The sequence below is a fragment of the Scyliorhinus torazame genome, chromosome 16, assembly GCF_047496885.1.
Source record: "Scyliorhinus torazame isolate Kashiwa2021f chromosome 16, sScyTor2.1, whole genome shotgun sequence".
NCBI classification, from domain to species: Eukaryota; Metazoa; Chordata; class Chondrichthyes; order Carcharhiniformes; family Scyliorhinidae; genus Scyliorhinus; species Scyliorhinus torazame.
The window spans coordinates 152864685-152891894 of NC_092722.1; the positions used below are offsets into that span (position 1 = coordinate 152864685).

The window sequence follows — 27210 nt, forward strand, 5'->3', positions numbered from 1 at the left end:
ATTGCCAACTGATCATTTGACTGAACTTTCATAGTTTCTCTTCATTGCCCTTTTAAGGCAAAAATAAACCATTTGTTCAGTTTTAATGTTTAGTTATATGTGTCTGATACTAACCTTTCTGCATAGTGAGATGGAACTTCGGCAGGGGCTGTCATGCACACCGCATTGTCAGCACTTTTCAAGTCTTTCAGTGTTGTAGCATATCTGTTCATCAATGCAGCTGCTATGAGTTGTGCTGAGGAGCTCCTCATGTCTGCTGTACACACTGAGCAGGGGCTTAAATCCACATTGCTTGTTGTCTAATGATTAATTAGTGGTGACTGTCCTGCGAGGCGGTGCATGGGTTCAGATGGGTGTGAATCAGATGGGGTCAGATTGGATCTAAATTGTTGTGCCTGGCAGTGGGAGACTCGACCAGAGCTAGTCATTAGTAGACCATTAATGACAAAAGAAAAGCATCGGCATATTTTGTGAAGAGTTCTAAAACTAAATTAAAAAATGATCACCATTGACAAGAGAGCCAAACTCCACATTTATAAATGGTGAACATTTGTGGTTATTTTTCAGTTTAAAAACGAATCCTATTTGTTTTGTTACTGACCATATCAACTTAGCTAACCGGTGCAGTGCTCACCCTGTCGATTTGTGCCCTAGTGGAGTAAATTCTGTCCCTTTTGTTTCTTCCCCGGAGTGTTTTGACCTCTGCTGTGCTCTTAAACACTGCAAATTCCAGATTACGTTCTGGCAATTTTCCCTCGTGAGATGATGAGAGGATTTTCGTCTTATAGTAATGATGTGCACTGAATCTTCACTCAGCATGATTTAGGTTGCTAAATTTGACTTTGCGTTTAAAACAAATACCATGATTACGCCACTAAACCAACAGGGCACAGGAACATTTCCGCCGTTAGACTGAAAGAATCCTTTTAGTTCTAATTCTTTGCTTATTTAGTTTGAAATTTATATTTTGTCAACATTCCCACTCGCATGCAATTTATTTCCAGTTGTATTCACTGGATTAGTATCTCATCAAGATGGATTTGAATTGTGCTGACAGTGAGGGTTAGTCATGGTTTTTTTCCTTCTGTAATTTCTCTCCTCCCCTCCCGAATCAACCTTTGCCAGAAAACACAAAGGCCCTCCACTTATAAATACACTTCCTAAAAAAATGCGAAGAACCGCTTAAATAATTTGGTCGCAAATTGCTCAGTGGTCCAACCAAGCAGACGAGTAATGTACAGTCATGGAATGAGCTCGATTGATGTCACAAAGAGCAAAGGCTTTACTGGTTTAATTTAGTACTTAATCCGTGCGTCCTGCCATACCAGTTGCCCACACAAGCAGTGTCCCAAGCAAGAAAGGATAAATGTGTGGATTAAAGGAAGCTACCCTTTCCATCTGCAAGCAGACACACAAAGACGACCTTTCATTCAGTCGTTGTGAAATGAGAATTGATAACAAGGTGCGTTGTGTTTTGTTTCTACTGATGTTTCTGTGGATTAATAATTCAAGCAGTACTTTGTAATAGAAACCTCCAGTTGCTTAGTTCTGCAGTCCCAGTGGGGGCTCAGGTGAAACCAGCCTGCTTTGTTTCATGTTTTTGTAACCAGAGGTCCCGCCTCTTTAACTAAGCTGAAGTCATTTTATTCCAATGCCTGTCCCTAGCAAGCATACAACTGTTGGCCGCTCTCAGAGCTGGGACTCTAGTGGATGGTACGAAGACAACTGGGACAACGACAGTGAATACGAATACCAAAGGCCTTCCAGGAGAAGAAATTCATTAAACTACGGCGGTGAAATTGTCTGCAACGACCCACGTAGCAGCAGAGTGCCTGGCAACAACTTTGCAGAGGAAAATGAGCATGGTTACGAATGTTACATTTATCCAGACTCCAGGATTGACCAAGATTACCCCAATCGGTATGATCGCAGACCTGTGAGGAAACATTCCGTGCCTGAGATCTCTCATTCCTACGAAAAGCAGGCCGCAATGTCTGGACGCAGCTCAGTGCCTCCTCAGGATTACTACTCAGAGCCTGCTTTGGGTGTTAGGCCCTCTGAAGAGGCACGGTTTTATAGGGATCATATGCTTAACAGATCACCACAGAATTATGGGATGCCAGGAGGGAGGATGTCATGGGACCACTCACAAGGGAGGCCTCCACCCCGTCCTGAGCTAAACCGTATGTACCATGATCCTTCCGGTAAGCTGATTCTCGATGGACAAAAAATACGTAGTCGTGATCCTTCTCCTGCTAGGTATGTTGCTGAAACATCTCTCCCTCGTTACGGAGCACAGCCACCATCTCTCACTAATAAGCAGATGTACAGTGATACTACCGGTCGGCCACTGGACTCCTCAGGTCCCCGGCAGGTTGCTCCAACATGTTTAGTTGTGGATCCTACCACTGGATCGCGATGTGATAACACTTTGGATAGAATAATGTCTCCTGGCACATTAAACCACACTCCTAGACAAGGAATGGCAACAAGAATGATGTCTGACTACAACGCACACAGAGATGGTTTGATTTCAAAGCCAGTTTATGATGGTTATGACAACACCATGATGGCTCGTGGCCACCTCTCTGAAGGAATTCCTGGACATTACAACAAGTCTGAATTTTTGGCACTGTTGCGTTCAGAAGGGTTATCTGAAAGTACAATTGCCGCCTTACTGCAACAAGGTTTTGATTCAACAAACTTCCTAGCCATGTTAGAAGAAAATGATATTAAGTCTGTGGCTCCGAATCTGGGTCAGGCGCGGTTGCTGTTACGGCTTGTCCAGAGTTGCAAAGCAGACATGCAGTTACGACAAGAGCTGCAAAGCACCAGTGCTCGTCCGAGAACACGTTCAAACAGCTTCAGCCACAGAAGTGAACTAATGCGTAATGACTATGGAGTCCAGCCAGGAGTAGTCCCTGCAATGGATAATTCTGCTGTTCAGCAGCTACCGATGGCATTGCAACCAATGTCACCAAGGCTTGCTGAAATGAACCGGCGCCCATCTAGTGCCCCATCCCAACATCTCCTAGAAACTACTACCTATGGTTCACCTGGGCCTGGGAGACTGGGGAATCATTTTCCAAGCTTCACAGGCTACAGCAACCCTGTTGGGCTGCAGAATCTGCGATCAGGGCCTATCTACACTGCTCAGTCCGGAATAGCAATGAATACCATACCAGCAATTCCAAATGCCGGCCCCAAAACTGCCTATTCTACCACTTATACTGTACCCATAGAACTAATGACAAGGGAGCGCAGCACAGCTCATTCTCCAATACACAGCCCTCACTGTAGTCCTCAGATTCTTCGTAAACCCGGAGGGCAAATGGAATCTACACTGGTACCTACAAGTTCAGCTTACAGGCTGGCAAATACCGCAAACCAGAAAGTGACCAGGCGTACAGGACCACCAATCATTGTCTCCACAATGGCATCACCTGAACCAAGTAATGCATTTTTTACATTTTAACTCTGTGTGTGATATTTGTGCTTGAGGATACTACTTAAATGGCCTTATCTACAATAGCTCTCCTTGTCCCTTGTGAACAGAATCTAAAAATGTCCCGTAAAGGTTGACTGCCTTTGCTCTTTATCAACTTACATTGTATTACTTTTGTTTTGCTGTTTTTGATGCACGACGTTTTGAATCATTAACGTATTGAAAATCTCATTTGTGTTCTGATGTCCAAATCCTTGATTATCTGAAATACTTCCCCAGAGAAGTTTATTCGATCAGCCATATTACGTGCATCACGATGGCATTAAGTTGTTTGCTTTCCCCTAATTCAATTCCTTTTATCCACGGTACCTTGAAAGGAACCTTGTCCTGATCCCACGCCACAATATTAATGTATTATACAATTGGGTCTGTGGTGGAATCAGCGATCATCATAATTACAAGGGTTTTTCATACAATGTAGACTTATATGCTACATGACAACCCTAAGATATCTAAAGACTGATATTGTCTTTACTTTTGGACCGGTCATTCTTTAGAACAGAGAGGCAGCTGAACACCGATTGTATCACTCATATTCTCTTATTATGTTATCTATAAGATTGCCGTGTTGTGGTTATAGATCCTACACTTCACAACTCTGGAATGTCAGGAAGGAGTTAAAGTGACAATCAATCATGGACTGTCAGTGTATCATAAAGCCAACATTTGGAAAAACCCTTGATGGAGAGGATTGAAAGTTGTTTCAAGTTATATTTGTGAACAAAATACATTATAAAAATATACATTGAATTCAGTGTGCACAAAAATAATGAATAGAAATATCAACCAGAAAAGCAATTAATTTAATTCTCCCTCTGAGCTATTTTTAACCACTGGTTAATGCACTAACTCCTGCATGGCCTTTCCTAATCCAGGTTTAATAACTCTGGTAAAATGCACAGGTAGAAATTTAACTCCATAGTGTTGACCAATGAACTAAAACTGCCATATAGAGAAAAGTAATCTGTGTAGGCATATTGATTTCAATTTTGTGTGCAGTTATTTGAAAGTCATTTTCAACAGATGTCAATCAGGACACCACATTTATAGTATTCCGGTTGAAGTGTTAAATAAGCAATAAGGCAGGAAATTGGTTCTAGGTGAGCTAATTGAAATGTAAGCGTTTGACTGCCTGGTGTAATACAGGTAGAGCCTGTTTTTGCTATTTTGTCAATTGAAAATGAACAGGAAAACAATCACCTCTAATCCAGCTGACATTATTCAGGTCTGGAAAGTAGCAAAGAACTAGCTGTGGTCAACGAAGATACACTGAGAGGCGATTCGTTGTTACTCTGTCCAGGATTGAGGTTTCTCCCATTCAGCATTCAGAGAATTGGAATTCAAGGAAAGTAATGATATCAAACACCAATGAGAACACTTTATGGGACTGCACAGGTCAGATACTGGTGTAATAGATCACGCCTCCTTGTGTATTATACCAACATAATGTTTCTGTGATTCTGTAGCAGATTTCTGAGTTTCAATTTCCCACAACTATTCCAGTTAGTTCCATACAAGTGCTTCCCAAAATAATTTCAAACATAGTTGAGTGTATTTCCAGCCACACCCTTATGGCTTTCAGCTATGCCATTTTTAAGTTTTCATATTATACAGTTTCCTGCTCAGCAAGTGCAGATTACATCTCAATAATTATGAAGTGACAAAATTGCAATACTTAAAGCTGTCACACAAATATTATCTAGTAAATAAACTGACAGTTGATGGTTATACTGATACTTGCTGCCAACCCAAAGCTTTTATCATTTACATCATTATACATTTTATTTAAATGGGAATGCAATATTCAGAGGGCAGAAGTGATTTCAAGGATGTAATCTAGGGATATTTATTGACCTTCCAACTTTGTTTCTTTTATAAGCTCTATTTCGATTCATTTTTCTTAAAACTAAATACAGTGACAATGGTTAACTAAGGTAATAAAATTGCTGGAGATCTCTCATCAACAGTCAAATCCACATCATAAAGGGCACTTAAGGGCTGAGGACTGAATAGGATGGCAGTCAAGGATTAGGCAATATCAACTGAATGCTGGTCGCCATTGTCCCAGTATGGGATTGAGAACCAAAAAGGTAGTGAAACTGTACTTGGAACTAATGGGACTGCTGATCTTTGGGAGTGGCAGTATGCAGTCCTATCACTGCCGATTTCTAGCCTGTTACACATGGAGAGAGAAGTTGTATGTTTCCAGGAAAAGAATTGCCTAAAAAACTTCCCTTCTGATGTTAGAATCTCGAACGCGAACCAAACTATTTTCAACATATAAAACTTTGAGGAAATGTTACTTAACTACAGGAATGTCATGTTAAAACAAACTTTAATTTCATCACAGAATTAACCACATTAGCAACAAAGAAATAACTTTACAGTTAACAGCTACAACAGTGCTTAAGTAAAATAATAAACCTTAACTTACTTCCTAAATCTGCCACTATATTACAATTAAGTAAGCCAATATATATTGACTACCACTCATGAAGAAAGTTAACAACCAGGGCTTTACTTGCTTTTCTCTGTGCAGAACCTTTAGAGAAAGAATCTTTCAGGACCAAACTGAAACCTCTTGTTTAGATTGGAGCTCTAGGGCCTACTGGCTCCTCAGACAGACCTGGCTCCTCCCACTAACTACATCATCTGTATCAAAAGCATAAAGCATTCTTTTGTCGCTTCTTACAAGATGTCCCTTGACTTTGTTTAGCAAGGACGAAATCAACACCCCAAGGGTCCTTAAAACCTTGTTTTATTTTTTATTTTAAATTTTAGTTACCCAATTCATTTTTTCCAATTAAGGGGCAATTTTGCGTGTTCAATCCACCTACCTTGCAAATCTTTGGGTTGTGAGGGCGAAACCCACGCAAACACGGGGAGAATGTGCAAACTCCACTCAGACAGTGACCCAGAGCCGGCATCGAACCTGGGACCTCGGCGCCGTGAGGCAGCAGGGCTAACCCACTGCACCACTGTGCTGCCCTTGGTCCTTAAAACCTTAACAATATTCTAATAGCCAGCTATCTGCAAACAAGTAAATGATTCTCAAGATTTATTAACAGAACACTTCACCTGTAAGTCATTGATTATCTCACTTTTATGACACCTTAATCACTGCTCCAGCAGTCATACTGTTTGTATGCATCTCAAACCAGGTTTTAATAACATTACCGCAAAAATATATAAAATACGAAAATGTATTACTTTCTTCACACTGATATTAATCACACACTATGCATTCTCTCCCCCCCCCCCCCCCCCCCACCCAATGTGACCGTATCTGCTGACTAACTAGAGTCTACTCTAATTCTATCAACTACTCCCAAGTATTCTGTTTACCTCAATACTACTCTCTGATATATCCTCCTTATCAGCTAATGCTTCTGTACTGCTCTTGGAAGTCCTGCTTTTTACTTCCCTTTCTAACTCTCTAAACTGCGCTTTCAGGACCTCATCCTTTTCCTATCTATGTTATTGGTTCCAATGTGGAACACGACCTCCGACTATTCACTCTCCCCCAAAAGCCCTGCAGCTGCTCTGTGACGTCCTTGATCTTGGCACCAGTGAGGCAACATGCCATCACGGAGTCTTGTCCTTGACTGCAGAAAAACCTGTGTGATCCCCTAACTATGGAATCCCCTACCACTATAGCACTTCCACTCTTCCTCCTCCCCTTCTGTGCATCTCAGCCACGTGTGGTGCCACAAACCTGGCTCTTGCTGCGGTCCTCTGAGGAACCGTCTCGCTCACCGGTATCCAAACTAGAAAGGCAGTTAGAGCAAGATAGCCTCTGGGGATTCCTGCATTACTTGCCCGTTTCTCTTGGATTCTCTGGTGGTCACCCATTTCCTCTTTGCAAGTGTACTTCTTAGATGTGGCGTGACCACCTCTCTAAATGTACTATTCACGCAATCCTCAGTCTTGCGGATGCACGCCAGTGACTCCAGCCACCAGCTGAGTTCCGCAACCCAGAGCTCATGTTTCTGCAGCTGGTGGCACTTCCTGCAGATGTAGATTTTGGGGGCACTTTGTGCCGACGTGACTTCCCATATCCCGCAGAATAAGCTACATTGACATACCTTCAACTTTTTGTGAAGTGTTTACTACAGTATGGTGTAACGTAACTCACCTGTCACTCACCAATCGTCTAATCTGTGCTGAGTCCGGAAAGGCCTATATTTACCAACCAATCAACTTACAGGACGCCTGTGATGTCACAGAATCTATCTGTGCACTCCCGGCTCTCTCTCCACTGCTTTATAGGCTTTCTCTTTTCAAACTCTTCCTGCTTAATCGGCACTTTGTCTGCTGCTTTATGGTCTTTCTCCGACCACACTGTTTTATGGGCTCTCGCTCTCTTTGTCTCTCCAAACTCCTGCTGTCTTATGTCTTATGACTCGCTCTCTCCCGAACCCCTGCTAAGTTATGGGTTCGCACACCTTCTGAGCTCCCACTGCTTTATGGGCTCTCTCACTCTCCCACAACTCCTGCTGCTTTATGGGCCCTGTCTCTCTATTCGCTGCTTAGTGGACTCTCTTAGCCAATCTCCCACTGCTTTGTGGGCTCTCTTTCCCTGGACATGCACTCCTTTATGGGTTCTCCTTTAACTCCCGCCGCTTTGTGGGCTTATAAGGTCTGCCAGCCTTGTGCGGGCACTGCCAAGCGGGAAATGAGAAATGGTCTGACACAATTCCCGCCTTGAGGGCGAAAATCCGGGCTTTAATCTCTGAGTTGTGTAATTGAGGCCCTGTTGCGCGATTGTGCCTTCGAACAAAGAACAAAGAAAAGTCCAGCACAGGAACAGGCCCTTCGGCCCTCCAAGCCCGTGCCAACCATGCTGCCCGACTAAACTACAATCTTTTACACTTCCTGGGTCCGTATCCTTCTATTCCCATCCTATTAATGTATTTGTCAAGATACCCCTTAAATGTCACTATCGTCCCTGCTTCCACCACCTCCTCCGGCAGTGAGTTCCAGGCACCCACTACCCTCTGTATAAAAAAACTTGCCTCGTACATCTACTCTAAACCTTGCTCCTCGCACCTTAAATATATGCCCCTAGTAATTGACCCCTCTACCCTGGGGAAAAGCCTCTGACTATCCACTCTGTCTATGCCCCTCATACTTTTGTAGACCCTTATCAGTCGCCCCTCAACCTCCATCGTTCCAGTGAGAACAAACCAAGTTTATTCAACCGCTCCTCATAGCTAAAGCCCTCCATACCAGGCAACATCCTGGTAAATCTCTTCTGCACCCTCTCTAAAGCCTCCACATCCTTCTGGTAGTGTGGCGACCAGAATTGAACACTATACTCCAAGTGTGGCCTAACTAAGGTTCTATACAGCTACAACATGACTTGTCAATTCTTATACTCGATGCCCCGGACAATGAAGGCAAGCATGCCGTATGCCTTCTTGACTACCTTCTCCACCTGTGTTGCTCCTTTCAGTGTCCTGTGGACCTGTACACCTAGATCTCTCTGACTTTCAATACTCTTGAGGGTTCTACCATTCATTGTATATTCCCTACCTGCATTAGCCATTCGAAAATGCATTACCTCACATTTGTCCGGATTAAACTCCATCTGCCATCTCTCCGCCCAAGTCTCCAAATGATCTAAATCCTGCTGTATCCTCTGACAGTCCTCATCGCTATCCGCTATTCCACTAACCTTAGTGTCGTCTGCAAACTTACTAATCAGACCAGTTACCTTTTCCTCCAAATCATTTATATATACTACAAACACCAAAGGTCCCAGCACTGATCCCTGCGGAACACCACTAGTCACAGCCCTCCAATTAGAAAAGCACCCTTCCATTGCTACTCTCTGCCTTCTATGACCTAGCCAGTTCTGTATCCACCTTGCCAGCTCACCCCTGATCCCGTGTGACTTCACCTTTGGTACTAGTCTACCATGAGGGACCTTGTCAAAGGCCTTACTGAAGTCCATATAGACAACATCCACTGCCCTACCTGCATCAATCATCTTTGTGACCTCTTCGAAAAACTCTATCAAGTTAGTGAGACCGACCTCCCCTTCACAAAACCATGCTGCCTCTCACTAATACGTCCATTTGCTTCCAAATGGGAGTAGATCCTGTCTCGAAGAATTCTCTCCAGTAATTTCCCTACCACTGACGTAAGGCTCACCCGCCTGTAGTTCCCTGGATTATCCTTGCTACCCTTCTTAATCAAAGGAACAACATTGGTTATTCTCCAGTCCTCCGGGACATCACCTGAAGACAGTGAAAATCCAAAGATTTCTGTCAAGGCCTCAGCAATTTTCTCTCGAGCCTCCTTCAGTATTCTGGGGTAGATCCCATCAGGCCCTGGGGACTTATCTATCTTAATATTTTTCAAGACGCCCAACACCTCGCCTTTTTGGATCTCAATGTGAGCCAATCTATCTCACACCCTTCTCCAGACTCAACATCCACCAATTCCTTCTCTTTGGTGAATACTGATGCAAAGTAATCATTTAGTACCTTGCCCATTTCCTCTGGCTCCGCACATAGATTCCCTTGCCTATCCTTCAGTGGGCCAACCCTTTCCCTGGCTACCCTCTTGCTTTTTATGTACGTGTAAAAAGCCTTGGGATTTTCCTTAACCATATTTGTCAATTACTTTTTGTGACCCCTTCTAGCCCTCCTGACTCCTTGCTTAAGTTCCTTCCTACTTTCCTTATATTCCACACAGGCTTCGTCTGTTCCCAGCCTTCTAGCCCGGACAAATGCCTCCTTTTTCTTTTTGACGAGGCCTACAATATCTCTCGTTATCCAAGGTTTCCGGAATTTGCCGTATTTATCCTTCTTCCTCACAGGAACATGCCGGTCCTGAATTCCTTTTAACTGACACTTGAAAGCCTCCCACATGTCAGATGTTGATTTACCCTCAAACATGCGCCCCCAATCTAGGTTCTTCAGTTCCCGCCTAATATTGTTATAATTAGCCTTCCCCCAATTTAGCACATTCACCCTAGGAGCACTCTAATCCTTGTCCACCAGCACTTTAAAGGTTACTGAATTGTGGTCACTGTTCCCGAAATTCTCCCCTACTGAAATCTCTACCACCTGGCCGTGTTCATTCCCCAATACCAGGTCCAGTACAGCCCCTTCCCTAGTTGGACTGTCTACATATTGTTTTAAGAAGCCCTCCTGGATGCTCCTTATAAACTCTGCCCCGTCTAAGCCCCTGGCACTAAGTGAGTCCCAGTCAATATTGGGGAAGTTGAAGTCTCCCATCACCACAACCCTGTTGTTTTTACTCTTTTCCAAAATCTGTCTACCTATCTGCTCCTCTATCTCTGGCTGTTGGGAGACCTGTAGTAAACCCCCAACATTGTGACTGCACCGTCCTTATTCCTGTTCTCTACCCTTTTAGCCTCACTGCCCTCTGAAGTGTCCTCCCGTAGTACAGCTGTGATATTCTCCCTAACCAGTAGCGCAACTCCGCCACCCCTTTTATATCCCCCTCTATCCCGCCTGAAACATCTAAATCCTGGAAAGTTTAGCTGCCAATCCTGTCCTACACTCAACCAGGTCACTGTAATGGCAACAACATCATAGTTCCAAGTACTAATCCAAGTTCTAAGTTCATCTGCCTTACCCGTAATACTTCTTGCATTAAAACATATGCACTTCAGGCCACCAGACCCACTGTGTTCAGCAACTTCTCCCTGTCTGCTCTGCCTCAGAGCCGTACTGGCCCTATTCCCTAGTTCTCCCTCAATGCTTTCACCTTCTGACCTATTGCTCTGGTGCCCACCCCCCGCCATACTAGTTTAAACCCTCCCGTGTGACACTAGCAAACCTCGCGGCCAGGATATTTATGCCTCTCCAGTTTAGATGCAACCCATCCTTCTTATACAGGTAACACCTACCCCGGAAAAGTTCCCAGTGGTCCAGATAACAGAAACCCTCCCTCCTACACTAGCTGTTTAGCCACGTGTTTAGCTGCTCTATCTTCCTATTTCTAACCTCACTGGCACGTGGCAGAGGGAGTAATCCCGAGATTACCACCCTCGAGGTCCTGTCTTTTAACTTTCTGCCTAGCTCCCAAAACTCCTGCTGCAGGACCTCATGCCCCTTCCTGCCTATGTCGTTAGTACCAATATGTACAATGACCTCTGCCTGTTTGCCCTCCCCCTTCAGGATGCCCACTACCCGTTCGGAGACATCCTGGACCCTGGCACCAGGGAGGCAACATACCGTCCTGGAGTCTCTTTCACGTCCACAGAAGCGCCTATTTGTGCTCCTGACTATAGAGTCCCCTATTACTATTACTCTTCTGCGCTTTGACCCTCCCTTCTGAACATCAGAGCCAACCGTGGTGCCACTGCTCTGGCTGCTGCTGTTTTCCCCTGATAGGCTATCCCTCCCGACAGTATCCAAAGGGGTATACCTGTTCGAGAAGGGGACAACCACAGGGGATTCCTGCACTGACTGCCTGCCCTTTCTTGTGGTCACCGATTTCTCTGCCTGCACCTTGGGTGTGACCACATTTATATAACTGCTATCTATGATGCTTTCCGCCACCTGCATGCTCCTAAGTGCATCCAACTGCTGCTCCAACCAAACCATGCGGTCTGTGAGGAGCTCCACTTGGGTGCACTTTCTGCAGATGAAGCCATCGGGGAGGCTCCTGCCACATCTCACAGTCAGAGCACTGCACCCCTCTAAACTGGAAATTTGCAAAAGCCAGGAAATTAGATGAAAGAGATGGCAACAAGCAGAGACTGTGCTTCAGTATGAAACTTTGATTTTCGAAGTTTGGGCCAAATGGCCTCCCCTGGGTTTCTTGCTGCTCGTCGATCCAAAGAGGGAAATAAGTTAATTTTAAAAAGCCCAAAGATAGGGAAGAACAACTGGGAAATTGACTGTAGAAGTTAAGAAGAGTTAATTATCTCTGAAGGATGGAAGATAATCCAGCAAGGTATTTTTTTTGTTTAGAGCAGTTTGGCATATGCAATGCCCAAATGTTGTTTTATGTTTATGAGAGAACTTTCCAACTCACCTCCCAGTTGGATTGGTGTGGTATGAAGAATCAAGTGGTTGCTCTCTGTAAATATACTCTTAAACAATTAATTCAGCGAGGTCAGAAATCAATTAAAGTTTAAAAACCATAACATTTCTTATGTGATATGTGAAAACCCCTAGATTTCTGAGTTGTGATTACCGCTGACAGCTGGCTCCATTGGTACAATGAAGTGTGTTGATAATTCTATTACTCCCCCCCCCCCCCCCCCCCCCCCCCAAAAACCTCGGAGTGTGCCAGCAGGTCCCAACCACTGCCCCCCCAATAGCCTTGCAGCCTGCCTTGAGGACAGTGTCCCTTCAGCATTTGACGGTGGGCTGCTAGTGGAGAAATTGTGTCTTGGGGCCACAATATCAGGCAGCCTCGTTGGTGCAGTTGTGTCACCCAATTGATTTTTAACTGGCGGTCTAATCTATCTCTCAGTTACTGCTGAGCAGTTGAGATTAAAGTCGGCCCCGGTATTTCTTGCAAAGACAAAATCTCCCTTCTCTTGCCTCAAAACCCTTGTTTTTGCTTAGAGGCTAACTAGTGATGTGTTGGGTCCTCTGCTACACAGACGAACCAACACGGTTGTGAATGGTACAACTCAGTTTTATTACTAACATTTATTTACAGTGGTAAACTGGTTACTGAGGTTCGATCATAACCCTAGAATCTGTGGCCCTATTCCTAATACTATCTTGTAGTGGCACTCAGCACATGGTGGATGTCTGAGTGGCTTGCTATGAGCTCTGTGCCCTGAGCTGCTTCCTGCTGGAATGCCCAGGAAGTGTTGTGTTCCCTATTTTGTACTGTGTATGCTCTTGCCTGTGATTGGCTGTGGTGTTGTGTGTGTGTTAATTGGTCCGTTGATCTGTCCATCAGTATGTATGTATGTTTGTGCTATGATGTTTACCTGAATATCATGACAACTAGGATTGTGAATCGCCCGTTAGATTGTCTTATTGATGTTTGCCATGGATAACCGTGGTTTTAGTTGAATTAAATTGAGTGAGTAATTAAAACAATGGTGTGTACCTACTGCCAAAGTTCATGATCATGTAGCATAGTGGTTAGCACAGTTGCCTTCACAGCTCCAGGGTCCCAGGTTTGATTCCCGTCTTGGGTCACTGTCTGTGCGGGTTTGCACTTTCTCCCCGTGTCTGCGTGGGTTTCCTCTGGGTGCTCCGGATTCCTCCCACAGTCCAAAAATGTGCAGATTAGATGGATTGGCCATGCTAAATTGCCCATTGTGTCCAAAGAAAAGGTTGGGTTGCTGGAATAGGGTGGGGGTGTGGGCTAAGGTAGGGTGCTCTTTCCAAGGGCCGGCGCAGATTTGATGGGCCGAATAGCCTCCTTCGGCACTGTAAATTCTATGATGTGTCCAGTAGCTCATTTAGTTTTATTTTAGTTTTATCCACAAAAGCCTAATTCCTGAGCTGATATATAATTAACCGAATGTTACTGGCATGTTGCATCAGTGGAATCATTTGTCCTTGGGCTCCTATCAGTTTATGAATCAAACTGGTTGGGAGTGACCTGTTAAAACACAAACCCTTTGTGCATGCTAGGAAATCACCTGCTGCACATTCTACCATTGATGGAGCAAATCCCCTTATCTGAAGGGTGGAGGCTTGAAAGAGTCAAAATGTTTTGATAAAAATTATCTGAAACTTTTATTTTGTGATTTATGAAACTCCGTAATATAATGAGGTTTATAAAAAGGTTTCCTAGGAAGGTCGAGCCTTTGTTTTGAGGGTGTTTTCTTTCAGCTTCCTGATGAATTGTAGAACCAAATAATGTTGAGCTCATAGTTCTGGTATATGAGGGAGATTTCATACTGAAGCACAGTCTCTACTTGTTGTCATCTCTTTCATCTAATTTCCTGGCTTTTGCAAATTTCCAGTTTTGCCTCCTCTCCCCAACCCCCACCCTGCTGTCCCCCATCGATCAGTTTATTTTGATCTGATAGTAGAATCATTTCCTGTCCCTTGACATAGACTTTCGTGGGTGTGCATTTTATATTGTCGACTTCTTATTACAGCAGTCAGAAGCACGAATTCCCCAGTCATTGACAACCTAATATGGACCTCCATAAAAATGCAGTAATTGTGAGTGCCATGGGCGGCATGGTGGCACAGTCGTTAGCACTGCTGCATCACAGCACCAGGGACCCGCTTTCAATACCAGCCTCGGGTGACTTTTTGTGCGGAGTTTACACCTTCTCCCCATGCCTGCTCCAGTTTCCTCCGGGTGCACCGGTTTCCTCCCACAGCCTAAAGATGTGCAGGTTAGGTGGATTGGCCATGCTAAATTGCCCCTTAGTATCCAAAAGGTTAGAAGGGGTTACTGGGTTACGGGGCTAGCGTGGGGCTCTTTCAGAGGGTTATTGCAGACTCAATGGGCCCAATGGCCTCCTGCACTGCAGTGAGTCTTTGAGGCTATCAAGGAGGAATATTGGTGAGATTCCTATTCGTCTTCCAATGCCTCCCCATCTTCATCCCGCGGTCCTTTTTTAAGCGGACCAATAAGATTATCGTGGGCTTTGTGTGTGGGGGGGGGGAACAAGTCCCCGCGTGTGAAGAGGGCAACGCTCGAGCGGAGTCGGGGGGGTGGAGGGCTGGCGCTGCAGAATTTCAGCACTTACTACTGGGCAGCTAATATAGCCATGGGGAGGAGGTGGCTGGTGGTCGGGGGGGGCGGGGGTGGTCGGCGGGGGGGGGGGGGGGGGGGGGGGGGGGGGGGGTGAGCCGGCGTGGGTGCGCATTGAGGCAGCTTCTTGTAAGGGCACAAGTCTAGGGGCGTTGGTAACAGCACCCCTGCCGTTCCCGCCAGCACGGCATTCCACCAGTCCAGTGGTGGTGGCGACTCTGAGAGTCTGGGGGCAGTGGAGGAGACATGTGGGAGCAGAGGGGGCATCGGTGTGGTCCCCAATCTGCAATAATCACCGGTTTGCCCTGGGGAGGATGGACGGGTGGTTCCGAATTTGGCGGAGAGCGAGTATTTAGAGGATGGGGGACTTGTTTATAGAAGGAAGCTTCCCGAATATGAGGGCGCTGGCGGCGAAGTTTGCATTGGCGGGGAAATGAATTCCGATATTTACAGATACGGGACTTTTTGCGGAAGCAGGTACCAACATTCCCACTCCAGCCGCTGAGGGGAATTCAGGATAGGGTGGTTTCTAGAGGGTGGATAGGAGAGGGAGCGTCTCGGACATATATAAAGAGCTTATGGGTTCAGAGGAGACGCAGACCGAGGAGCTGAAGCAAAAGTGGGAGGAGGAGCTGGGGGGAGAGATAGAGGAGGGCCTTTGGGCGGACGCGTTGGGTAGAGTCAATGCGACCGCGACGTGTGCCAGGCTCAGCCTGATCCAATTTAAGGTTGTTCACCGGGCTCACATGACAGTGGCCTGGATGAGCAGATTTTTTGGGGGTAGAGGACAGGTGTGCGAAGTGCGCGGGGAGGGGTGGGGGGGGCAGCGAATCATGTCCATATGTTCTGGGCATGTCCAAAACTGAGGGGATTTTGGCAGGGGTTTGCCGACACCCTGTCCATGGTATTAAATATGAGGGTGGCAATGAGTCCAGAGGTGGCAATTTTTGGGTTATCGCAGGATCCGGGAATCCAGGAGGAGAAAGAGGCGGACGTTCTGGCCTTTGCTTCCCTGGTAGCCGGAGGCGCATATTACTGGCATGGAGGGACTTAAAGCCCCCAAAATCGGAGACCTGGCTTTCGGACATGGCTGGCTTCCTCTGCCTGGAGAAAATTAAGTTCGCCATGAGAGGATCTCTGTTAGGGTTCGCCCGGAGGTGGCAACCATTCGTCGACTTTCTCGCAGAGAATTAATCGTCAGCAGAAGGGGGGTTCGGGGTATGGGTGTGGGAGTGGGTTAGGTTAGCGTAGTTTAGGGGGGTAAGCAATTGTAGGACCTGTGGGAGAGGGAGGCGGTATTTGCACTATGTTTATATTTTTCTTGTTATGTACATTGTTGATTTTGTTGCTGTTCCAATGCCCAAGAAATACCTCAATAAAATGTTTATTTAAAAAAAAAGGAGGAATATAGAAAGAGAAGGGGGCCTTTTGGTTCCCCCGAGCCTTTTCCACTGGTCATATAGATCATAGATAATCTGTATCGCTACACCATATGCCCGGTCTTACTTCATTTCCTATAATACCCTTACCTAATAAAAATTCAAAATGTGATAGATAGAATATTCAATTGACTAGCATCAACAGCTTTATGTGGAAGTTGCAAATTTCCACCAGCCTTTAACGTCAGGAAGCATTTCTTCACACACACTTGAATGACCAATTCCTAATTTTGGCACACCCTTTGTTCGGTACACCCACACAAGAGGCAGTAGATTCACTCATCTCGGGGAGTAACTCGCTTCCTGACTCCTCAAAGCCTGTCCACCGTTTACAAGGCACAAGTCAAGAGTGTAATGGAGGGCAGCACGGTGGTGCAGTAGTTAGCACTGCTGCCTCACGGCGCCAAGGTCCCAGGTTCGATCCTGGCCCTGGGTCACTGTCCGTGTGGAGTTTGCACCTTCTCCCCGTGTTTGCGTGGGTTTCGCCCCCACAACCCAAAGATGAGCAAGGTAGGTGGATTGGCCACGTGAAAATTGCCCCTTAATTGGAAAAAATTAATTGGGTACTCTAAATTTAGAGTGTGCAACTCCCAACAACTTTCAAGGTCGAACCCATCCAGGAAAAAGCAACCCACTTTATTTGCACCACATCCACCACCTCCAAAATCCACTTCTTCTACCACTGATGCACAGTGGCAACTATCTACAAGATGCAATGCAGTAACTCACCAAGGTTCCTTAGTCAGCACCTTCCAAACCTGTAACCTTCATTGCCTAGAAGAACCCACCACCTTGGACTTCCCCTCCAAGTCACACACCATCCTGACTTGTAAATATTTCACCCTTTCTTCACTGTCGCTGGGTCAAAATCCTGGAACTCCCTCACAGACAGCGCTTTGAGTATCACTACACCACATGGACTGCAGCGGTTCAAGAAAGTAGCTCGCCATCATCTTCTCAAGGGAAATGAGCAATGGGCAATAAAAATGCTGGCCTAGCCAGTAATGCCCATGTCCTGTGAAAGCATTTAAAAAATGTAATCCTTTGATCATCACACCTCTTGAACTTCGATACTCTTCATCTCAATGTGGCAGTGTAATTAATCTTGAATATGTTTCCTAGATAATTAAGCTGGATTGCCGCTCCATTTTAATTTTTTTTTAAATTCATTTGTGGGTTGTGAACGTTCCTAGTGTCACTGGCTATGCCAGCATTTATTGCCCATCCCTAATTGCCCTTGAACTGAGTGGTTTGCTAGGCTATTTTAGAGGGAATTTTTGGAGTCAACCACATTGTTGTGGATCTGTAGTCCCATGTCGGCCAGACCAGGTAAGAACGGCAGATTTCCTTCCCTGAAGGACATTAGTAAACCAGACGCGTTTTAACAACAATTGCTTCATGGTCATCATTTAGACTATTAATTCCTGGATTTTAAAATTGAATTCAAATGTCACCATTTGTTAGGGGGGATTTGAACCCGGGTCCCTAGAGCTTAAACCTGGCTCTGCTGGATTACTAGTCCAGTGACAATACCACTATGCCGCTACCTCCCCAGAAGAGGGAGGTGGTAATTGTCGGAGGGAAAGGAGGTCAATGGAGAAATACTATTTGAATATACCAGATTATCACTTAAAACTCGTTTCTGGTCATAACATTGAAACTTAGAAACAGGAGTTGGCCATTTAATCCCTTGGGCCTATTATGTCATTCATTGGGATTGTCATTCATTTGCTGTGGCTCCATATCTCCTCATATCCTCTTTTGTAACAAAAGTCTATCAATCTCAGATTTAAGATTATTAATTGAACCAGCAGTTACTGTTTTCTGTGGGAGAGAGTGTTTCAAAACTTTCCCCTGAATGGCCTGGCTCCGATTTTGAAGATAGTATCTCCTTGCCCTAAACTTTCCCCCATAAGCAGGCAAAATTTCTCTCCATCTACCTGACCAATTCCATTTAAGATCCTAAAAAGCTTGATCAGATCAGATCATAAAGTAACCGTCTGTATTCCAAGGAAGACAGAGTACAAAACTAATTTTTCATGATCTAACTCTTAGAACCATAGAATCGCTACAGTGCAGAGGAGGGCATCGAGTCTGCACCGACCCTCCAAAAGAACCCTCTACCTAGGCCCATTCCCCCACCCTATCCCCGTAACCTCACCCAACCTGCCGAATTTAGCATTGCCAATCCGCCTAACCTGCACACCTTTGGAAGTGGGAGGAAACCGGAGCACCTGGACGAAACCCACGCAGACACAAAGAGAATGTGCAAAGTCCACATAGCCGAGGCCGGTATCAAACCCGGGTCCCTGGCACTGTGAGGCAGCAGTGTTAACCGCTGTGCCACCTGGTAACATTTCTGGTGAACCTATGCTGCATTAAGACAAGTATACCTTTTCTAAGTTGTCCAAAACTGTGTACAGTCCTGAGATGTGGTCTAATCAGGTAATTGCACAGGTGTAGCAACATTTCCTCCCCTTTACATTCTGACCTTCTAGATATAAAGACTAACATTCCATCTGTCTTTTTGACCATTCCTTTTGTTCCTGACCATTATATTTTAGTGACCTGTGTTTTGAGCCCTAAATCTCTTTAGACCTTCATTTTTCCTAGTATTTAATCTTTTAAATAATACGTGGCTCAGTATTCGTTTTGGTTCAAAGTGAATGACCTCGCGCTTACCTATCCACTCACTTAATCTATTACTGTCTCTTTGTCGTTTTATGCTCCTGTCTTCATAACTTAGCATGCCACCAATCTTTGTGTTATTGACAAACTTGGATATATAGCTCATTATTATCAAAGTCATTAATAAATGCAGTGAATAGTTGAGGCCCCATTACAGATCCTTGTGGGACACTGGTCATTTGCTTCCTGTTCAAGTCCGTACCTGTCATTCCTACTTTCTGCCTTTTACCACCCATCCTAACCAGGCCAGCCATTTTCAAAGTGTCAAGTAATGTGTAATCCGGAGGTTTTGATGATATTCAATTATCTATGCTCTTCCTAATAATGGGCACAGCAACAACAACTTTCTTTTATATGATGCCTTTTGAAAACATCCCAAGATGTTCACATGAATGTAATCAAACAAAGGTTAATACTGAGCCCTGTACCAAGCCCCACTCATGCATAACCTCATTACTCGCTTAACCTACATTGGCTCTTAATTACCCAAGGCCTCACTTTTTAAATTCTCTTCTTTGTATTCAAATCCCTTTGTGGATATACCCCTCCTCATCTCTGAAACCTTCTCCCAGCCCAACCATCCCTTCCAAAGTTTATGTTGCTTTACATGGATTTCAGCAAAGCCTTTGACAAAGTCCCACATGGGAGTCTTATAAAGAAGGCAAATGCACATGGGATACAGGGTAACCTGATAAGGTGGATTCAAAACTGGCTTAGCTGTAGGAGACAGAGGGTGATGACAGATGGCTGCTTTAGTGACTGGAAGCCAGGATCCAGTGGTGTACCACAGGGATCTGTGCTGGGTCTCCTATTGTTTGTCATTTATATAAACAACATGGATGACTATGTTTGGGAGGGGGAGGGGGGGTGGGTAGAATCAATAAGTTTGAGGATGACACAAAGATTGGCCAGGTGGTTGATAGTGAGGTCGAGTGTCTTGAGTTACAGGCTGATATAGATGGGATGGTCAAATGTACAGAAAAGTGGCAGATGGAATTTAACCCTGAAAAGTGTGAGGTGATACATTTAGGAAGGAGTAATTTGATAATGAAGTATTCAGTGAACCGCATGACACTGGGAAGTTCTGAGGAACAAGCAGACCTTAGATCTCTGAAGGCAGAAGGACAGGTTAATAGGATGGTGAAAAAGGCATATGGGACACTTGCCTTTATCAAACGAGGCAGAGATTACAAAAGCAGGGAGGCTATGTTGGAGTTGTGTAAAAATTTGGTGAGGCCTTAGCAATTCTGGTCACCACATTATAGGAAGGATGTGATTGCACTGGAGCAGACGCAGAGGCGTTTCGCCAGGTTTTGCCTGGGATGGAACATTAAATTATGAGAAGATGTTGGATAGGTTTGGGATGTTTTCACTTGAACAGAGAAGACTAAGGGGCGATCTGGTTGAGGTGTACAAGATTATGAGGGGCATGGACAAGGTGGATAGCGAGCAGCTGTTCCCCTTAGTTGAAGGGTTCGTTACGAGTGGACATAAGTTAAAGGTGAGGGGCAGGAGGTTTGGCGGGGATTTGAGGGAAAACCTTTTTATCCAGAGGATGGTGATGGTCTGGAATGCACTGCCTGGGAGGGTGGTAGGTGGTTGTCGCACATCCTTTTAAATAAAGTACCTGGATGAGCACTTGGCACATCATAACATTCAAGGCTATGGGCCAAGTGCTGGCAAATGGGATTAGGTAGACAGGTCAGGTGTCTTTCCTGCATCGATGCAGACTCAATGGGCCAAAGGGTGTCTTCTGCACTGTATTATTCTGTGATTAACACGTGCCTTTTGAGGCTAGCCCTCAGTTCCTTTGTCCCACCATATATGGCCAGATTTTCAGTTGTCAGAGCACAGCATGTGACTGCAAAAGACAAATTTGAGATGTTTTCAACCATCTTCAGTCAGAATTGCCAAGTGGATGATCTATTGTATCTTCCTGCTAAGGTATTCACTATCATCATATGCCAGTTTTCAGTCAATTTGATTCACACTGCGTGATATTAAAAAATGGTTGAGCGCATTGGATGAAGCAAGGCCTATGGGCCCTGACCAGGCTATAGTGCATCAGGTTTGTGCTCCAGTTCAGCTACAACACTGGCATCTATACAATTATGTGGAAACTTGTCCAGTTATATTCTGTCCAAAAAAAGGTCAAATCCAGTACAGCCAATCGCCCTTTTAATCTACTGTTAATCATCAGTGATGATGGAAGGTGTTGTTGACGGGATATAAAGCAGTGCTTACTCACCGGTAACCTACTTATCAATGTTCAGTTTGGGTTCCGCCAAGACCATTTGACATTGGGCCTCATTGTAGTCTTGGTCCAAACACGGGCAAAAGAACTGTATTCTAGAGGTGAGGCGTTTATAATAATAATAATAATCGCTTATTGTCACAAGTAGGCTTCAATGAAGTTACTGTGAAAAGCCCCTAATCGCCACATTCCGTCGCCTGTTCATTAGTGACTGCCCTTGACATCAAGGCAGCACTTGGCCGAAGGGACCCTAACAAAATTGAAGTCATTGGGAATCATGTGGTAAACTCTCCGCTGGCTGAAGTCATACCAAGCAGAAATTAAAATTGTTTCTGTTATTGGAGGTCAATTATCCCAGTCCCAGGCCATTGTTGCACGTTTTCCTCGGGCACTGTGGTAGGACCAATTATCTTCAGCTGCTTCATCAGCTGACCGTCCCTCCATCACAAGGTCCGAAGTGGGGATGTTCTCTGATGATTGCGGTGTTCAGAACTCCCCAGATACTGAAGCTGTCTGTGTCTCCATGCAGCATGACATGAACAACATCCTTGCATAATAGGACTGATAAGTTACGTAAAGCATTTGCACCACACAAGTGCCAGGCAATGACTATTTTCAACAACAGAGTTTAACCTCCTCTACTTAACAGTCAATGACATTGCCATTGTTTCATTCCCCAGCATCAATCCTTGTGATGGACATTGAGCAGAACTGAAGTGGATGAGCCACATGAATATTGTAGCTACAAGAGCAGGTTAGAGGCTGGGTATTCTGTGACAAGTAGCTCACCTTGTAACTCTCCTTACTAACTTTTCACTATTTACAAGGCATAAGTTAGAAGTGTAAGGTAATACTCTCCATTTGCTGGGAAGAGTGCAGTTTCAACGACACTTAAGAATTCAACACTCAGCTATCCAGGACAAAGCAATCCACTTTAAACATTCACTTTGCATTACTGGTGCAGTGCGGCTGTCGTAGAAACAGGGGGCAGGATTCCCTCAGCCCGGGGCCGGGCCGGAGAATCCCCACGACCGGCGTGAATGGCACCACGCCGGGTCTGCGGAGAATCGGTGCCATTGATGCCCCCCCCCGCTGATTCTTGGCCCGGGATGGGCCGAGCGGCCATAGCAAAACACCCGCGTCCCGCCGGCGCCGTTCTAATCTGCTCTCAGCGGGCGGGACCTCGGCGTGGAAGGGTCCGGGGGCAGCCTGTGGGAGGGGGAGGGGGGGATCAACCCGGGGGGGGGGGGCTGGGGCCTCCATTGTGGCCTGGCCCGCGATCGGGACCTACCGATTGGCGGGCCGGCGTCTCTGGCTAGCGGCCTCCTGTCTTCCGCGCGTGTAGCCCTACGCCATGTTGCGTCGGGGCCAGCGCGGAGAAGGAAGCCACCGCGCATGCGCGCGTTGGCACCGGTGTCACTGTGCTTGCGTGGACCCCGCGGCGCCCTGTTGATGCCGGGATCAGCAGCTGGAGCGGCGTGGGCCCCTGTAGGGGCAAGAGTTGCTGATCCTGAGGCCATGTTGACGCCGTCGAGAAAGGCGACGGCGTTTCCGACGGCGCCAACACTTCGCCTCAGGATCAGAGAATCCTGCCCTGGGTTCCTGTGGATCATGACAAAACTAAAAAGTCATGGAATTGACCAATTACTCTTCCAGGCCTAGAAAAGTCATCAAAAGTTCCAGGAGAGTCTCAGTCATTGAAAAGTCATGGAAGTTCATAAAGACTTTGGGCAGAATTCCAACCTTTTCCAATGTTTTTCTGATGTGCACTTCTCTCTGTAATCGTTCGCTTCGTTTCACATGTCCAGAATCCAGTACAGGTTCGGATCTCATCCATTGCCACCGCTGATTGGCTACTTTGGAGACTACCAGAACAACAATCATTGGCCAAGTAGAATGTGCCAGAATCCTTATTTCTTATATGTGACCAGAGGTGTGTTTGTTGGTGTTAGTTGTAGATTTTTGTTGTTGTGGAGGCAGAAGACTCGATCTCTACTTTCTTCAGAGCCGGAGCACAGTTAATAAGTTAAGGCAGAGCAGGAACAAGTACTTGGTGGTCGAGACCACATCTAAAATGAGGCTGCCTGTATATAGAGGAGACTCACTTATCCTGATCTTTTGCAAAAGAGCCAGTGAAATGTTCTTGGAGAAGTCATGGTGGTTTTTCTTTTACTAAAAATTGGGAAGCACTGTAGTTACCATCTACAAGATGCACTGTAGCAACTCGCCAAGCCTTCTTTGGCAGCACCTTCCAAACCCACAGCCTAAACCACCTAGGATGACCAGGGCAGCAGGGACATAGGACCACCACCTCCACATCGCATAGTATCCTGACTTTGAAATATCTTGCTGTTCTTTCAACGTCATGGCATAAAATTCCTGGAGCTCCCTGCCGTACGACATCATGGGAGTAGCTCCACCAAATGGACTGTAATGGTTCAAGAAGGCATCTCACCACCACTTTGCCAGTGGGGTTCAGGGATGGGTGATAAAAACTAGCTATGCGAGTGACGCTCACATGTCATAATGTCCATATTGTGGACTTTGAGTGAGGATAAACTGAGGTTTGGCAATTCACACCACTGCCCGTACTACTCCCACAATTCAATAATCTCCCAATCCTTGACTCACAGGTGGATAGTACATTCTGCAGCAAGATATTATGGTAGACAATACCGATCGTTTCAGACGACGAAAGAATGAAGTAGAGAAGACTGGCAGGAGAAAAATAAAGACAAAGAGACTGACAAAACCACGGGTATAAAAGAAAATAACTGCAAAACAACTTCTGCAAGCCATGAGTGAAGAGAATCCTGTGCAGTGTGTGGAGTTCTGGTCACTACATTATAAGAAGAATGTGATTGCACTAGCAAAGGTGCAAAGGCAATTCACCAGGATGTTGCCTGAGCTGAAGCATTTCAGCTATGTAGAGAGCTTGGCTAGACTATGTAGTGATCTCTGTATATGTTAATACATGATTAGTTAATGTGCAGTCACTACAGTCAGGTGATCATTAGATGGCAACACTAATAGGAACTATATAAGGCGTTTCCTGCTCTTTCTTAGTGTTTGTGTGTGTGTATTGCAGCTAGAGGGTAGAAGTGACCAACTCAGAGTGCAGTGTATTATACTGATTGTTAATTTAATCTAATCTCAGTTAATTCTATTACTAGTCAAAGTATTAAAGTAAAAGAACTCACAAGTATATTATTTTGTTACTCTATAAATAATTTGTCATCAACTGGAAGACTTTGACTGTTTATCATCAAGTTAAATACAACTCGGCAAGACAAATGAGTAATATATATATATTACATCTCTGTAATATAACAGACTAGGGTTATTTCTGACTGGGGACCTGATTGAGGTGTATAATTTTATGAGGGGCTTAGATAGGAAGAAACTTTTCCCCTTAGTGGAGGGGTCAGTAAACAGGTAGGCTCTCTCCAGGCATGCTGCCCAACCCTTAGGGGACAGGAGATTTAGAGGGGATTTGAGGAAAAGCTTTTTCACCCAGCGGGTGGCGTGAACCTGGAACATTGCCTGAAAGGCCGTTAGGGTGGGAAAATTCACAAAATTTAACAAGCATTTAGATGAACACTTGGAGCATACAAGGCTACGGATCAAGTGCTGGTAAATGGGATTAGAATAGATAGATGCTTGATGGCCGGTGCAGACACGGTGGGCCGAAGGGCCTCCTTCTGTGCTGTAAAACGCTAGGGCTCTGTGGCTCTAAAAAAGAACAGCCAAAAAGATACATAACGGCCACAGTACTGCATAGTAACCGTTCTGTCAGCAAGTATCCGCAGCACCTGCAAGGTTCCCTTTACAAGTGAAAAAGATGGCTCTGAGTGACCTATCTGCATTCTTAAATATAGATTGGCACTTGAGGAAAATTCGAAATACATAAAACCTCATGATGTCAAAACAAAGCTATTAAAGCAACAGAATAAAGAAACAAAACAAATGGCTGCAGTTGAAATAATAGAGGAACTATTATTGAAAGAGACAGCTAGGAACAGTTTTCCCCTCAAGCACTCACAAGCATGCTTTGGTTTATGAGCATGCTGTGATTTGATGAGCGGAGCTACACAACAGAAACTGTTGTGATGGAGAGACCTGCAGCTGCAAAAAAAGATGTAACGGGGGCAAAAGTGCCTCAAGTAGAATTTTTTTAAAAGCTGCTGAAAAGAATGCATGAGGCATGAGTGAAATAGGATCTGGAGATCAGAAAATTGATCTAGTAGATGAATATGAATCAAACATGAATCTCATGTTCTCAGATTGCAACACAATGGCAAATAGTTCAGGCGCCAGCAATGTGAAAACCCAATTAAGATTCACCGTGCTCTAGGAAAATATCAAAAAATGTTTGTGAGCCGCTCCTTGAGAATGTATACCTCTGAATCTGTAGCAATTGTTATAAAGTACCATGCAAAGCAGTTTTACATCAGATTATATAGAACCTACAGCATAGGAATAGCTGTTTGCCGGTGTTTAGGCAAATGTGGAGTTGAAGCTACAATCAAATGGGTCATGATCTTCCATATATTTGCCATACACTGTGCGGAGATAGTACTCTGGAATTCTATATTTGATCTGCTCATGACTATCTTCCATTTAACAAAATTTCTGGAAATGCTCAGTGGGTCGGGCAGCCATCCTGGAGAGAGAAACAGAGCTACTCTTTCAGGTCTGTGATGAAAGATATGAAAGGTTAACTCTATTTCTCCCCTCACACATGCTGCCTGACTGTTCGCAGCTTTTTCGAGGCAGAATCTTACCATTGTTTTTCAACGTGTTGGTTCCCGAGAGAAAACCGGGGAGAATTCTGCCAGCTGGAAAACTCACCGTATATTCAACCTCTTTAACCTGTTATTTTCCCAACCTGATTTACGGCACGCTCGTGGTGGATTGCCTCTGCCTTTGCTGAGCCCGGGGCCGATGACGTGCCCCTGTGTTCGGTCGTGCCAGAGCTGCTGGAACCGCAAAGACAGAGTCGCGAGTATCAGGAGAGGGTGACAGCATCCCTTCTTGACTGCAAGGCCAACTGAAGGAATCTATTGCCTTCTGTACAAGAAGAATCTGGGGTCAATCAGAAACAGTGAGACCAAAACTGAGAGAGTGGTATCCTCCAGGGAGACCATGATGCAGGACATGCACTCCGTGGCAGGATGTGTCCGCTGAATGGTTCAGCTCATGCCCTCCATGGCTGAGGGCATGGTCTCCATGGTGCAGGGTTTCAACTGCAAGGTGCAGGCACTAGTGGTACGATGGCACAGTGGTTAGCCCTGCTGCTTCACAGTGACAGGGACCCGGGTTCGATTCCGGGTTTGCAAGTTCTCCCCATGTCTGCGTGGGTTTCCTCCAGGTAGTCCAGTTTCCTCCCACTGTCCTAAGATGTGCAGTGGATTGGTCATGATAAATTGCTCCTTAGGGTCCAAAGATGTAACTAGGGTGTAAAGAGGTCTCCCAACACGGGGTCTCACATTTTCCAACGATTAGGTGGAATTATGAGGATATGGTAGGGGAGTGGGCCCAGATAGAGTACTCTTTCGGAGGGTCAGTATAGAGTCGATGAGCCAAATGGCCTCCTCCACTGCAGGGATTCTATGGATTGTGGAAATTCATAAATGTCAGCACAGAGGAGGCTG

The 27210-nt window shown here is 45.3% G+C and overlaps 1 protein-coding gene across 6 annotated transcripts in view; it reads left to right on the forward strand.

The window, feature by feature from the left end:
- Positions 1 to 27210, forward strand: part of ctbp2a (C-terminal binding protein 2a) — a 433668-nt gene that overhangs the window by 220471 nt on the left and 185987 nt on the right. For 2 of the 6 annotated variants that reach the window (XM_072479237.1, XM_072479238.1), the window contains exon 1: positions 1652 to 3452. The exons of the other annotated variants lie outside the window; for them this stretch is intronic. In XM_072479237.1, coding sequence (XP_072335338.1) covers positions 1652 to 3452 — 1801 coding nt within the window. Of the gene's footprint in view, positions 1 to 1651; positions 3453 to 27210 lie in introns of those variants that run through there. 6 annotated transcript variants of the gene reach the window in all.